The sequence below is a fragment of the Gavialis gangeticus genome, unplaced genomic scaffold (genome assembly GCF_001723915.1).
Source record: "Gavialis gangeticus isolate Ggan-Ray unplaced genomic scaffold, GavGan_comp1, whole genome shotgun sequence".
Classification (NCBI taxonomy): domain Eukaryota; kingdom Metazoa; phylum Chordata; order Crocodylia; family Gavialidae; genus Gavialis; species Gavialis gangeticus.
The window spans coordinates 21,498,947-21,514,970 of NW_017729001.1; the positions used below are offsets into that span (position 1 = coordinate 21,498,947).

The window sequence follows — 16,024 nt, forward strand, 5'->3', positions numbered from 1 at the left end:
GGGGGGGGGGGGGGGGGTTTGCACGTTGACTCCCAAGTGTTCAATAATGAGTCAAATTCATTTGCCAGCTCTTGCACTCAAGTAACATCAGTCGCTGCAGAGGACTGTTCAAACAACTCCCTACCTACCCACACCTATTCTCAAGCATGTGGCTGGTATGGCAATACATTACTGCACTGAAAAAATGCAATCTGTCAAGCTAATAGAGAGGTTTCTAACTGTCTGCTCTTATAAAAGCTTTTGGAACATACGCTCCACACAAACTAGTATTTGGGCTTCACCTGATCATGGGCTTTTACCATTTTAACCAGGCTTTTACACAAAGACCCTTCAGCAATAGCCTGAGGACACAGCAAGTAGTTCCAGCACTATGATCCTGCAGCTAACCTAAGCCTGGGTATCACTTTTAAAGGGCCAGCAGGACAACGCAGATACAAAACGCTGAACGCTAAGTGATACTGGAGAATACGAGCACCCAAGGAGTAGGGTCAGCGCAGTCTTTTGGGCCATTGCCCGAGATGGCCGAATTCCTCAAGCTGCCTCCCACCTCGTGGGTGGTTATGGGCAACTCACTTAGCCTTCCTGGCCTTCACCAGGAAGCGAGATGGTGTGAAGTAGGGAGAACGATGCCTCTTTAATTCAGAAGGATGTTAGAAGAGTAAATATAGTCAGGGTTGCCTTCTGCCCTTACATGAACAATTCAGCAAGTAAGTACTGAAACACACAGATCACTAACAAATTTCAAACCAATTTTATTTTCTTAAACGGGTGTTAATACAATTTAAAAGCCAAAAAAAACAAAACAAAATCACACAAAACACAAATAAACAGAACAAACAAAATGTTGACAAAGAATCAAGCATTACCTTATAAAGAATAACATCATACACTTTCTCACAAACCTGAAGATACGTGTTATTAGACTGAGGTTTCTTGAAATCTATTTAAGACACTACATACAAATGCTGCAACAGTAACAAATCCGTAACGATAGTGAGTGGACTATACTAGCAACTTCATTGTTGGTTTTCTTTTCTTTCTTTTTACTTAGGGTTTGTTTTTTTTTTTGCTTTTTTTTTTGCATTCCTTATTGTCTACAAAGCAATAAATACTTATTCCCACCAAAAAAAAGTTGGTTTCACGCTACATGCAGTTAGGTAAAAAATAAAAATCACCAAAGTGATGGCAAAAGAAATTATCTGTCAGGTTATTTCTTTTCATTTTTCTGTTTTTTTTTGTTGCTTTCTTTTTTCTTGTTTTCATCCTTTTTTTTCTTCTTCTCTCTTCTCTAAATCCAAGCCCAGTGGCTAAGTTTCAAGTATTGAGAAAATATATATTGGTTGAAGGTCTGTAAACCACAATTTTTTGGAGCAATATATATATTGCATGTGGACAATTTGATACATTCAAGTAATTACGTACAGCTGGAAGGTTAGCGCTGAGCCTGCCACGTACACAGATCATTAAACCTGCGACATAAACACGAATCTTGAGATGCAAGTGACTGATTCTTGGCAATAAGCTATTGTGTGTGGGGTGTCCATGGAGGCGACTAGTAGGCATCTATGATCTACTTCAGGTTTGTCCCGGCTTCCTGTTTCCATGCTGTATCCAGGTTTACACTTGCATCATGGCCCCTTGTGGAACTGGTGGTGCTCCTTTCCAAAGCAGTCTGCTTCTCCTTTCACCATCTCCAGCCGCAGGTTCGTTTTGATTTGAGTCGTACACAGCCACAGCAGAAGTGGGCTGTGCAGGAAATGATGCAGCAGCCAAAAAATGAAGCACTGGTGTAAGCTACCTACCGCAAGCTCCAACTCCCTGTGGGATTAGAGCATCTATGGACTGATCAGCATTTCCATTGCACCACCGGTAGCACCCTGCTATTGAAGAAGCCAGCCCACAAGTCAAGAGGGTTGTTCCTTGTAGCTTTGTTCCCCCCCCCAAAAAGAGTATTCACACAAAAAATGTGCAAAAAAAGTTACGGAGAGAGTAACAAGGATTCCTCCACTGCGTGTGCCAATTATGATCTTATTCCCACCCTCCAAATCTACGCACCCCAGATTCGTGCTTCATCCACTGAGACTCCTTTTCTGCCCAGCGCTAACAAAATACTGCCACAACTCTGATAAATTAAAAAGATATGCGCGCGCACACAACCCAATCGACAAGGCAACACCCAGGTATTTCCTCACATGCATCCAAGCCTCAAATGGGACTTCAACCACTCACACGCACAGCCTTGTTTTGGCTACACAGTCTCTTAAAAAGAATTGCCGAACATACAACAGAACACTAACAGAGCTCTTTATAAAAACGAAGCAGCAAATAAAAACTTAAAAAAAAAGAAGCATTTTCAGTTGTAAGTGTGTAAAGACCTCAATCTGTTCTTGAGCTCTTCAAAAGCCTGGAGCTTTATACTGACTGTCCTTAAGAGAACACTTAAATAAAAAATAATAAAAAAAAACCAACCACCACCACCAACCAACCTCAAAACGAAACTCTTGGTACTACAGGTTTCCAAGTCAGTTTTGCTTGGCACGGAGGAGAAACAGCACATGGACGCGGTGATGCTGTTTGCCTCCCATGCGCAAGATACAGTACAGTTAAATACATCCAATGACACACACAATATATATCAATATATATTCGCCCCTGGGAATACATATCAATATATACACACACACGTAGTGCAATAAAAACAACCAGGAAACGAGGAAAGGAATAAAAGAACAGCATTCCTAACAGTCGTGATGTTCCTGGATCATCGCATGATGCAAAGTCAACTTCTCAAAGTTTCCATAGTGTGTAAAGTGCTCCTTTGATTCACAAAGCTAGTGTTTCTCAGGGGAAGGGGATGGAAGGAAGGGCAGAGCGGAGGGTTGCTAACCCAACAACTAAACATAGCGCCTCCTTACATTAGATATGTACTGATGTGCCAAGCTGAACAGCCCAGAGTCCGAGCTATTGACCTCACTGGGGAGGAGGAAAGATTTTGGCTTCCTTTCAACGCAGGAATGTTATACTTGGATCATTTCCCCCTCAACTTTATAGCTAAGTTCCTTTTCCTGTATTGTGCCCCATCAAGGTGGGGGAAGCGAGGTCCCCACTCATGCTTGGCTCAGGCGAGCTTCCCCGTGAGCGACACGTTTCCAGCACTGCTCAGGAAGTCTGTAAGAAGGCTGGAGCTGCCTCAGCAACACTCGGGGGGGAAGGACCCAGCTTCCCTGCATTTTGGGACTCCACCATATGGTAATGCTCAGAGGCAGAAACAGTACACAAGGAAGAGCATGGGGAAAAGGCTTGGACGGGGAGGAAAAAAAAAAAAAAGAGAGGAGCTTCGGATCACCAGAAAGCTCTTAATGCCTGGCTTCCAGCAGGGGCGGGGAAGGTATGCAACTGGCCTTGATTTCTCCTCAGTTAGCTTAAGAATCCCACCTTCAAAATTTCCCAGCGCTAGCGGTTTGGGTGCCTCCACTGCCGGCAATGGAGAAGCACAAGAACACCCCAGCTCTGAGTGGGAAGGGTAGTCAGCAGCATCGTCCTTCAAAGTGCAGGGAGAAGGGGAATTTTATCCTTGTTCCCCTCCACCATGCGAGGGGAAATCCCTCCCAATATGTCTCTGCTACATCTTCACCCAGTCTTTGTTGGGGAACGGTTTGCGCTTAATGCTGCTGTAATTCCCGAAGAGGGAATCCAAATCCTGTCTGGGGAAAAACCTTCCTGAAAACAACACAGAAGAGGATCAAGCAATTTGTCTTCCACAGCCAAGGTCTTTCTCCACTGCTGCAGCAAACGAGCGGAACGTGAATGTGAACAGCTGGGGTGAGGAGCGTTGAGAGCAGCTGGGTTGAAATCAGGCGCAGATCCCCGATAACAGAGCAGATAGTCTGCGTTCAATACACGATTTACCTGTGCAGGAGAGACACCAAGGGAAAATGAGTCTCTTCTCCCCCAGCAATGGTCAGCTTACACAAGATTGGCAGGAGACAAAGCATCAGATCCTTAGCTGATGGAGTTAACAGCTTCCCTTAAGGGAGAAGTTGAGAATAGGAATCACTAGATTTTGGGGCACAAAGCTTTGGGCAGTGATCCTGACACCAGCTTCAAGCTCTCAGAAAGGACCAAGTTCACCACTAAAAATCAATGGACTGTAGCTGTGCAAGTCGGAGTGGTGTATGCCAATAGTAAAATTGCTCTCCTCTCAAAAATCACACTGGTCATGGCCTATGTATCATGCTGATCAGTACTATCTCACTGTCACCTGAGATACCCTGTCTGCACCCATCTCATCTCTTGTCTTCAGTAGAGTGGGGACAATTTTTGTCTTGTGTCTGTATAGCACCTTGCACAGTGCAGTTATGCATCGTGAATTAAAAAGTCTACAGCAAGAGTGCTCAAGCCCCAGGCATGGAGCCATTTCATCCACCTGAGGGGCCCCCCACGGGTCTGGAGCATTGGGGGCAGGGGAGCAGTGGCAATTAACACTGCTGCTGCATCCCCGCTACCAAAAATTTCAGGCCCCATGCATTGGGATCAGGCCCATGGGCCAACCTAGCATTGATCATCTTGCCTGCAGGGTAAAAAGGTTGGTCATCACTGTTCTACAGCAATTTAAAAACAGACAACGGTAACCAAATCCCAGCTGGAAGGGGGCAGGGGGAACACAATCTCAACCTGTGCTCTATCAGCACTTTAGACACAACACAAAATCACTGTATGTAGCTTGCGGGAGAGGCAGTGGGAGGCAATGCCTGCTCACAAGAACAGAGGGAAGCTGCCAAGGAAGTGAATGCCTGGCACAGCTAACACGGAGAGGACTGTTGGTCACTGGATGGGAAAACTAACGGGACTGCTTGTTTCCTCCAGGACTCAGAGGGAGCGGTGGGGGTGGGGCAGGAAGGGGAGCAGAGATCAGGCTTCATGGATACAGAAGTCAACTGCTTATGAAAACTGTCGACTGGCACCACCTCAAGGACCTCTGTGCCTGAGGGTAGGGGATGGAATTGAGAAAAAGACTACTGAAATGCTAGCTAGACCTGCCTGGGTGCTTACTGGGCTGCACAACCATCACACTGCTGGTTCACTTTCCCTAGTAGCCTGTGTAATCAAATTAATGATCCCAGATAGAAACTAAATCCAAGCCTTTGCTACTGCCAGTGCATTTCCCTGTGCAAGATCTTTCACACAGCCAAGGGTTGTGTTCAAACCCTGGCAGTCTTTTTGTAGGACAGCTCTCGGAAGATAGCCCAGAGCAAGGAACCGCACACCTGGGTTTTGCTGTACCATAACCTGGCTATTAAGAGCCAAAGGAGGGATTAAGGAGGTCTCTGATGGATCCATAAGAATGAAGCCCTGGCCATAGGACCCTGTGTAGCACAGCCCTCGACCCACAGAGTGCGAAGAGTATCCGTGCGCTGGAAGGAACTTGAATGAATAGCTGCTCACATTTATTAATGTTTTCGATGTCCCCCTGCTCAGTGATGATGTTCAGGAGCCCCTCCATCAGCAGCAGAGCCTTGTGATACCTCTGCGCGCAATCCTCTCTGTGATGAAACATCTCATCCAGGGCTGCAGACTGCACCTGCGGGCAAGAGCCCACCCAAGAGGTTATGCCAAGGAGCAATACTGGCAAAGAAGCCAGACTCCCTTCCATCCCATTCACCTGATTGCATGACCCTTCTCAGCCCTTTCCACACCCAGCGAAGGACACCCAACAGCCAGACATTAAACAGTCCTCCCAAGCACCTCACTGCAAGCCATTAACAAGCCATCCTTAGCTTCAAAGCCATCTCCAGGGGCGGGCAATTATTTTGGGAAGAGGGCCGCTTACTGAGTTTCGGCAAGCCATCGAGGGCCACATGACAGGCAGCCCAGGGCAGATTAATATTAATTTTCTAAATTTTTTAGGGGCCCAGCAGGTCAGATAGAATGTCCTGGCAGGCCACATCTGGCCCCCGGGCTGCATTTTGCCCACCCCTGGTCTAGACCTTACTCCAAAGGGCTGCATGATCTTTACCATCTGCACGGCGTAGCTGAAGATGAGCTTCTCTGCTGTGATGCTGTTGATTCGATCCATGAGCTTCTGTTTATCCAAGAAGAACCTCTGGAGTCTCATGTTCAGGCAATGACAGGAGGACACGCTAGATTTATACAGCTCGTTCAGCTTCCTCACAACTAGGGTGAAAGGAAAACAAATGCCTTGTTTCAACTTCCCGTTCCCCTCCTGCTCTCCATGCACAGGGCCCTGGAAGAGCACCGCAAAGACATTACATTTCCTCTTAAAGCAGAGTCAGCTATTTGGCAACACAGAAGCTGTGAAATGCCTGCATTACCAATACAGGCTTTGGCAACGAGCCATGACAACACCAACACATGGCTCTAGTGCAACCTGGCTCCGGAGCTGGTTTCGTTTCCCCTAGCTACAACAAGGCTTTAAGCCAGGGTTTCACAATTACTTGGGCCCAAGGGCCACATAGGGAGCCTTGATTGGGTGTTGCGAGCCAGGTCAGCACCACCACACACCCTCTCCTCCCAACTACTCACCAAAATTCACTATGGGGCTGTGGGTGGGTGGGAGCAGTGTTCAGCAATGGGATGGGAAAGACTGGGGTCACACGCCCTTGCCCTTTGGGTGTATGCGGGCACATGTGTGCGCATGTAGGGGGCGCTGCCTGTGTGCTAGGTCCCGGGACCCTGCAGTGGGTAAGGGGAGGGAGGGGGTAGGGGGCACATGCAGCAGAGCTGCCCTGAGCAGCACGGTCCATGCTGCCCCCACAGTGCTCCGCGTGGGGCCGAGCCCCACCTGTTCACACCAGAGCAGTCCATGCTGTGCTCCCGCCAGTGCTCACAAGCTGGTTGGGTGCTGCTCTGCACCCCACACCGTCACTTCTGGGATCTGGAACTGGAGCCCCACACCCCTGCTGGGAGTGGCATGGTGCAGCGTGGTAGGAGCGAGAGGAGGAGCTGCTGCTGGAGGCGGAAGGTGCGAAGCATTGCCTGGCTGGCTAAAGCCACCCTTGGAACCGCTCGCTAGAAGCTGTTCCACCTCCAGCACACGGGGCTTTGGCTCCAGATCCTGAGAAGGTGGCCAGAAGCTGAAGCTCCGGTGCTGGGGCAGGAGCCACCCGGCTGAAGCTGCTTGCCTGCCTGCCCAGAACGGTGTGGCAGCGCACCAGGGGCAGAAGCAGCTTCCAAGGGGCTGTTCCCAGTGCAGCTGCAGCTGGGTAGTGCTCTGCACCCTTTGCCCCACCACGCTGAGCTGCTCCTAGGAACCAGGCAGACCTCCAGCTTCGGCTCCCAATCCTGGCTGCTTTCCAGCAGAAGGCAGCTGCAGCCTCAGACTGTGGTAGGAGCTTCCCAGCTGAAACTGCTTGCCCACCACAGTGCAGCGTGGCAGGGGCAAAATCAAAAGCAGGAGCCACAGCTAGTGGCAGGCGGTGCAGAGCAGCACCCAGCCACAGCCACACTGGGTATAGCCCCAGCACAAGCTGAGCACTGGCCAGGGCCTGGGCTGGCAGGCACTGGCGGGGGCCTGGTGCAGGGTGCCCCAGCACAAGCAGGCAGGGATCCAGTCACCTGGATATTTTGCTCATCCCTGCTTCAGGCTGTTCTGTGAGTGGATCCACACCACTTTTCCCAAAGGCACAATTACAGTTATGTGATCAATGCCTATCAAGAACCCATGCAAATTGAGCTTCTAATTGTCCTTTGTGCTCCCCACTTGTTTCCCAACAGCAGTAAAAGAGACGATACCTTTTTATTGGTGACTGAATTGCAGTCACCTTTCATGATGGACAGAAACCGTCAGAATTAAATGGAAAGCCATAATAGGGCAACAAATTAATTACTTCCTGCATTGCCATTAGGTACTTTACTTCCTAGTCCTCTGCTTCTTTCACTTGAAAAACCCCACCATTGCCAACAGAGAACTCAAACTGCTGAGCAAGCCCTGTTAAAAGTACACACAGTGTGCAACCCACAGCATTTATACTTAAGCAGCTGGTACAGAGACGTGCAAAGACTCAGGTAAGGGCAACTGGGAGGATTCACATGGCAGCACCAACTGGAACCCGACATAAACTGAACCTGCAGAGAGAAGTTTCTCTTGATGTGGATGATGACAAGCCTTACAATGGGATTCACCCCTGTGAGTTACTTGTTCTGAGTCAAGATTTGCAGAACTGGATCCTATGCGATTCCAGGATCCCGTCAGTTTTTTCATGCACTGGAAGCCAACACAAATATTTCTGTCCTACATGGTGCCTGCTGCAAAAGGAAATCTGTAAACTGCTGGCTAATAGACATTAACCCTGCACTGCCCAAGCTCTGTTCCTGTCAGGCGTGGAAGGATGTCCCTCCCTGCCACCAAATGCTTAACAGAAATGCTACGCAGCTCATAAGCTCACAGCCTCAGATCTACGGGCTAGAGGGTAACAAACCCTGAACTAATGGAATGAGGGGGTGGCAAAGAAAGCAACCCGCAGGGATTGGATGCGTGTATGCAGAAGGCCACTGGCATTTAATTCTCCTTTGCGCCTTTGGAAGACACTCTCCACTTGTGTCCCAATAGCAGTAAAAGACACATTAGCTTTTTATTGATGGCTGAATTGCAGTCACCTTTCATGATGGACAGAAACACAGGTCAGAATTAAATGGAACACTGTAATAAGGTAACAATACAGACTTGCTGCATCGCCATTAGGTATTTTACTTCCTGGTCTTTTGCTTCTTTCATGTGAAAAAAATAAAACTATAAAATTGCCAGCTGCGCTTGTGGCTACAGGACATGTAAAATGTCCCTGGGGTGGGGGGGAGAGGGCTGTGTGCACATGTAACAGCTGCTCTTCCAGAGCCTTCAACCATGGAAGCAGGTTATATCTTTGCAAGGGCTGCCAACTATCCAGCCAGGTTTATTTGGAGCGCTGGGTGTACAGTGTGGAAGGGTAATGTGGGCAATAGGGATGTGCACACGTGAAGGCCAGATCCCTGCTCACTCAGAACTATTACTGCTGAAGCAACTGGCAACAGGAAGAGTGGCCAGAGGGGCTCTGCAGCCTCACCCAAGCACCTTTCACAGTTTGGGTGCTTGAAAAAACACCAGTGTCAATCTTTGTCCTGGGCCCCCAGCGCTCTTACCTTGCTTAACAGTGGATGAGAGGCACAGCTTGCCTGCCTTGATCTGCTCAATGGCTGTCTGCAGGCCAGAGGACAGCAGTTCTGCTACTTTCAGGTAGAGCACCAGCTGCTCTGCATAGCTATGAACAAAGCACATTGCACAGCAAACAGATCAATGGGCTGGTGTACTTACAGCACGTGTCCCAGAGCACTTTCCAGAACACACACACACAAGCCCCCATGGGGAGCAGGGGGGAAAGGAGGCAGGAAAAATGATCAATCCATAATAGCTATGGTGGCCTTAGCCAAAGGTCAAGGTAGCCAAGAGCTCTCTTCCCGGGCCTCACCTCCACTCCCTGCTGAGAAGGCTGATCTGGTCTGCTACCACGCTCTCCTGCAGCTGGTACTCGGAAGCCACCGAGCTGCTCATCTCGCTGGTGCTGCCTTTGAGCGCAGCGATTTCCATCACATAGTGGACAAAGGCCAGCGTGAAGCGCAGGCTGCGCAGGATGTCTGTGTGCTCTTGCTGCGGAGGGAAACGCCAACACGGATGTTACAAGCAGAGCCTGGTACCGCAGGAGGGCAGGCACGTTGCCAGTGCCTTAAGGGGCTCGTCACTGCAGGGGTCATGACACCGCAGATGCTGAAGCTGTCATTCTAAGAGGGAGCTATTACTCTGTTTGGGAATGAAGTGTAGTCCTGGGCAGGCTTAGATCAAAGCCCAGCTATCACCAGGTCCTCCTGCACATTACAGGAGCAGAGAGACAGCCTCAGGCCAGAAGTTTAAAGCCATTTCCGCAAAAAGCTGGTGAGCCCTGCTAGCAGACATTAACAGGCCTTCACCAGTCTGTGCAACTGCTGGGGAATTCATCAAAGAGGAGGGAAAGGTTCGGTGTGCCATAGGGCCAGCTCTGCTCTCTGCCACTGAGGCAAGGACAAGAGGGCGCGTATGGCATGGTGGTGGGTTTTTAAAGAGGCAGAAATCACTACCCTGAACTCTTACACAGATACAATACACGAACACAGGTTGGTGGTCTCACGCCAGGCCATCAACTCTCAAATTGCACATGCTGGGGTCTTCCCATTTGGGTGGGCATAGTCCCTCAGCCGAGGTCACCCGTTACTCCCAAAGGAGGAGTGATGCCATGAGCAGAGCAGTGAAGGTAAACTTCCACCGAGGCTGCTTGTATGGCTGTTTGGGCTGGCGGGGAGGAAAGGGGAGGGAGCCTTTGACACTGCAGCCCTCAAATTTAAGATCCTGCACAATTCCCTTTGCTGAGGAAGGAGGCTCTCTATGCCATGGGCTCAGACCAAAGGGACATGTTCCCAATTTTTGTTGTTGAAGATTTTACTAAATAAAAAGGTGATTTTAATTTGCTCTTCTTATTTACAGGTGGAACAAAAACACAGACTAGCCTGAAGACTGGCTATACACAGGACCTGTAGAAACCTCTTGATTTTTCTTTTTTCTTTTAAAACAGGTTATAACTTATTAGAACTTCCTGTGAAAGCCCGTTTTGAATATTCTCAACCGAGTTATATAAAAACAGCAAAAAGGTGCCCTGTGTTTTATTCTGTGGGTCAGTTCTTCTCTCAAAGCCAGAGGTTAAAACCCTTTATTGTACGGATTTGGGGCAGGCCTCACAGGAAAAAAAACAAACAAAACAAAACAAACAACAACAACCCACACATCCCACAAGCTTGGTAACCAGGTGTAATCCTGGGCAATAGAAGGATTGGTTTAATGCTCACTCAGGGCATCTGTACACACGCTCCGGGGTGGAGCGCTTTAATTAGTGGCTCTGAGAGCCACTCTAATTTAAGCTCCTGCTGTGTCATGTGTATTCAGTGTCATGCACTTCAAAACGGTAGTGGGGGCGATCGTTCTATGAGCTTTAGTTAAAATGCCCCACTGCCATTTTGAACTGCGAGGATACTGAATACACGTAACGCAGAAGCTGCTGCAGTGTGCCGATTAGCATGCTCCAGCAGACTTGATTAATCGAGTCTGCTCCAACGTGCTAATTAGCACGTGTCGGAGCACAGCTCTCTATCACGTATATAAACGCCCTTATGTTCTCATGCGACTTCCATTGCTATACCTTCAACACCCTGGAAGGCAGGGAAGTGCTATTATCCTAATTCTGTAAAAGTGGGAGCCAAGATGGTGAGATTAAGCGCCTTGTCCCAGGTCACGTACACAGCCTGTGGTGGAGCACGGAACCTGGAGCCTCCTGACTTCTAAGCTAGCACCTTCCCTACCAGATGGGTCCTTCCTCATAGAGAGGAAGTTTTTTGTTTTTTATATACTGTAGTTTCCAGTCCAGCTATCAGTCATCATTCAGCCTTTCCTACTGTGGGCACTAATACATCTGGGTATTTTCTTTTAAACCACTGCACTGTGTCAACTTCCTAGAAGTACGACTTTATTTTGTTTGTACCGGCTGGAACTTTTTCAAAGAAAACCTTTTATGTACATTTTACAACATGGCTAAGGATCATGAACGAGCTTTAAAAATGCCAACATTTCAACACTCTCAAAACGCCCCCAGCAGCAGGTGCTTGTGTGGAAAGTTTGCCAGGTTTGCATTCTGGACAGATCCGCAAGGCACACAAGGGGCTACAAATACGCCAAAAAGGTTTGGTGCCAGGAAGGGTTTGCGACATGCAAATGGATCATGAAAGCCTGCACTCAGCAGAAATGATGTCTGAACTGAAATGACTCACTGCAGACATCTGAAGCCAAACTGCACAGCATTAACAAGATGAAGCTGACATTTCCGTAGGCAGGCTCCTCGCAGACCCTCAGGAGGAGAAGCGGTTGCATTGTTCTAGGGCTCTTTTTTCAAGGCGGTTCGATGTTTGGTTAACTCCCATCCAAAATGGGGCACAGACGTTCTTAGTCTCAGCCCCACGGCCTGGCAAGAAAGCTAAGCCAGTGCATGCAAATCAGTGCACACCCAACAGACCAAATTTGATGTTTGATTTTGATTCCTTTTTAAATTCAAACCTTAAACCTCAACCCAATGCACATAGGTCTCCACAGGTGGCTAGAAGGGTCTTTGATGTTGGGATCACAAGTTAGCCGCCTTAGACACATGACTGCAAGATCTTCAATGGATACGAGACTGTCTTAGGTCCCTCCTGCAGCTCTATCGGAAGTGGAGAGCCCGACGCACAGATCAAATGTGTTTTGGCCATGGCAGTATGTGTTATGCCTTCAGATCAGCTTGTGGTGGTGGGTGGGGAAAAAGGTGGGGACTTTTCCGCTCTACAAAACTGATTCAATAGCTCCCTTTCAGGTCAGAATCACTCCCTCATCAGCAGGACTTAAATTTCCTGTTAGGGGTCAAGTGCATTTCCTGTTAGGTGCTTTTTCGCCAGACTTTGTGTTGCTGACCCAGTCCCCAGTGCACGCAGAAGGCAGTAATGAGACATGCTCAGCAGCTTGCTGGATGGAGTTGGGCTAGACATCAGTGACAGATTAACAAGTTTCCACACAAACAGCCAATTTTCAGTCGAAACGTAACGTGCAAATTTTGAGGGCCATTTCCAGCCTCTGATATCACTGCCTTGGCAACAGTAAAATTAGACTCTCAGTCATAACAATAACCAGTCTCAAGGCCTAAAAGGCCGCACTCTTCTCTCTTTCAGACCACTCCAACAAGACTCATTTTTGGCTTATTGTACTTCACGGGCCACAGGGTGTAAACTAGTTTTCCTGAAACTCAGTTAATGCATGCTCAGCACCTGACACCATAAGCTGCAAGCATCCAGGGCTTAAGCTTTTAGACTTGCTTTTGAAGGGCTTCCCCCCACCCCCAGTACGTCCCCAGGATGACCCCACCTCCATGAGCGTCTCCTCGGGCAGCTCCGGGGCCTCGAATGTAACCGCCCCTTCCAGGTTAGCCGTGATGGGATCAGCAAAAGTGTACCGCAGACTAGACGGTGCTTCCAAAGCTTCCCCACCAGCTCCCATGATCACGTGTCTACCGCTGCATGAGCCTCCAGAGCTGAGAGAGCTGGAAGAGCCCACTGCAAAGGAAAGCAGAGATAGAAATGACTTGGATATTGCCATCGAGCCAGAACTGGAGTCAAGCCACTGCTTGAACCGAGGCTGTCAACCATAGGGTCCACAGGCTGGATCTGGCCCAGGGCGCCAAATCAACGTGACACCCTGGGCTTAGGCCACAGCCGCAGACGGTCCCTTCCACCACAGAGACCCCAAAGTAGCAAGTGTGTTGGGCTTCCACAAAAACACGCAAACAAAGAACGTAAGCCCCACACACAACGGTCATGGTCATGAGTCCCTTATTTGCCATCTGTGGCACTAGACTGTCCTTGTTGAAGCTCTGTTCACAGGAGTGGAATCATGCTCCCCACCTCTTTGATGAGGGCATTGCCATACCAGGGCCCATCTCATTAGTACCCACTCTCTGACCCTGGCTTGCTCAAGGTGGTTCAGAGGAAGGTGCAAGAACTCCCCAGTTGAAGATGTGGGACAACCTGGCTCCCCGTCAAGTTAGATTTCATCCTGGTCTCCATGAGCTAGGCTCTGAAGCAGGTGGATTAACATCCCTTCCAAAACATTTGTCACTACTGATGACAACTTCTTGGGACATTGTGTCCAGATAAAAGTCCAAGCCCATTTGGCATTTTGCTAAAAATTCTTGGCCTCAAACTAAAGCCAACACTATCATACTATTATATCAGCTTCCCCATCATTCATCTGTCAAGCAGGATTTAATTCCCAAGCCTTCAGCACAGGTTACTAACTTGAACTACAGTAGTTATCACCTGTTGCACAAAAGAGATTGCCCAGATTTGGTACTGGCAACCTCTTGTACACAAGGCAGATTTTCCTGCCAGGGCACCATGCTGCTGCCATTATCTCCAACCTGCAGATGGGGAACAGGGCTACAGATAAGATTAAGTGACCTGCCCAAGGTCATCTACTGAAGCTGGGCCAGGAACTAAACCCAGTGACCCCATCCCATATGACCCATCCTTTTCCCTTTACCCACAATCCTTTCAGCCAAACATTCAAGCCCAAACAGTGTTCCCCCCGCCCCCCATCAAGTTTACTCTAAAGGCTTCACGTTAATAAAAGGAGCACCCATATGTATGAATTCATAATGAGAGAATTGACCCTGCAATATATCTTGCACTAAACCTGGCTGTAATACCGAATGTCACTGAATTTTTGGATAATAAAGGCACATCGTTTCCTCTCTGGATTTGCTACTCTGTCTTCAGAAGACTCAGGACTTGTAACTCACAGCTGAGTAACTAATGTAAAATATACTCAGTTTCTTTTCCTCTAAAGCTTCCCTGGTTGAGTGCTACGCTTCAAAGACTGAAAGGATCAAAAGGAGTATTGCTAGTTCTTTGAGGGGGGGAGGAAAGAAGTGGGCAAGCTCTAAGAATCTCATGTTTCACATATTTTTGTAATTGCAAGACACTTTTCAGAAGCTTTAATGCAGGAGTGTTGAACATCTGACCCCACAGGCTGAAGAAGGGGTGTGGGACCGGTGTGCACGTCAAGTCAGGCCTGTGGAGCCATTTCCCACCATGCCAGACATAGCATATGTTGCATCAGTCCTGGACCAGTGAGAACAGTGCTGTCCACAGCGCCCTGCGGGGTTGGTCTGGGACATGCACTACATGCGACACCTGCTTCAGCCAGTCCAGGACCTGTGCTGTGCACAGCACCTGCCTCAGCTGGCCAGGTAGGGTGCTGTGTGCAGTGTGGGTGCCATGTGTGGCACGGTGCATTGTGCAGTCCCAGGTCAGCCCGAGTGGGCACTGTGCATTCATGAAACGGGCACCACGTGCAGCAGTCATGAAATGGATGCTGTGTGCAGCACATGTCCTGGGCCAGTCGGTGCAGGCAGCATCTGTGGTCTGGCGCGCGGGTCAACTCTGAGACCCAGGGGTAGCACCGGGGGCTGGAGAACGGGACTGCAGGCCACATTTTTGACATCCCTTCTTTAATGGGATGCAGGCAAGCACTCTGGTGTGGCTGTTAATGAGGTGTGAGGTGGTTATACAGAAGACTCCTCAAACATTTAGATTGTATAGCTTAAGCTGGCATCTTGTTACCTCTGAGCCTCCTTCCTCCTTTTGGTCGACATACAAAGAAGGCCCACGCACCCTCTTTGTATGTCAACCAGAAGACATGATGGGTTTAGCAAACCTAATAGCAATAACCAGCAGCTCTAGAAGCTCCATCCTTACCTATAATAATACTCATAATACTCATATTGCAGCCTGCACTGAAGGGGCTTGGGGATGGCTTAGCATCCTCTCCAGAGGATGCTGAATAGGGAGAGTCTATTTACAATCTAAAGCATGCTGTCAGCACGAAGCTCTGCAGAGATCAGACTTTACATTCTCTGGTCTTTGTAATCAATTTTCATGTAAGCTGAGAGATGTTTTTTTTATTTGTGCCAACCCCCGCCCCAGCCCAAAACTGGAGGGGGACTAGAGGGAGGGAGAGGTGGTCTCCACAATCAATTATGAAAATGAGTTCTTAATTAAACCTAATGTCTTGACTGAGTAAAATGGACTTAATTGATAACAGCAACAACTGCTCCAGTTTAATATTAAGTATATATTCATTTCTTTCTAAAAAGGATAGTATCAAACAGTAGTAGAAATAAGGAATTACACCACTACATTTGTTTGGACAGAAGGGTACTAGACAGGTAGTGTTTTGTGGAAAAAAAGTAGAGGGGATTTCACTGATTTGAGTATAGCAAGTCACCCTATTAGCATTTGGGACACAGGACTGGATGGGTTCTCCTAGATAATCTAGTCCAGTCACTAATCTATCAGCAATCTATGCACCTATGAAAGGCTGAAGGGCTATTCCTTAAAGAGGGACAGAAATAAAAAAGGGGGAAAAAAA

General features: G+C 48.4%; 1 protein-coding gene across 4 annotated transcripts in view; it reads right to left on the minus strand.

Moving 5' to 3' along the window:
• Positions 1 to 1,076: 1,076 nt before the first annotated feature.
• The window catches only part of ULK1 (unc-51 like autophagy activating kinase 1), a 100,945-nt gene continuing 85,997 nt past the window's right edge, over positions 1,077 to 16,024 (minus strand). For all 4 annotated transcript variants that reach the window (XM_019507058.1, XM_019507057.1, XM_019507056.1 and 1 more), the window contains 6 exons: positions 12,962 to 13,149; positions 9,462 to 9,640; positions 9,136 to 9,254; positions 6,017 to 6,174; positions 5,446 to 5,581; positions 1,077 to 3,909 (listed from right to left, as the gene is read on the minus strand). In XM_019507058.1, coding sequence (XP_019362603.1) covers positions 3,854 to 3,909; positions 5,446 to 5,581; positions 6,017 to 6,174; positions 9,136 to 9,254; positions 9,462 to 9,640; positions 12,962 to 13,149 — 836 coding nt within the window. In that variant the 3' untranslated portion in view covers positions 1,077 to 3,853. The remainder of the gene's footprint in view (positions 3,910 to 5,445; positions 5,582 to 6,016; positions 6,175 to 9,135; positions 9,255 to 9,461; positions 9,641 to 12,961; positions 13,150 to 16,024) is intronic.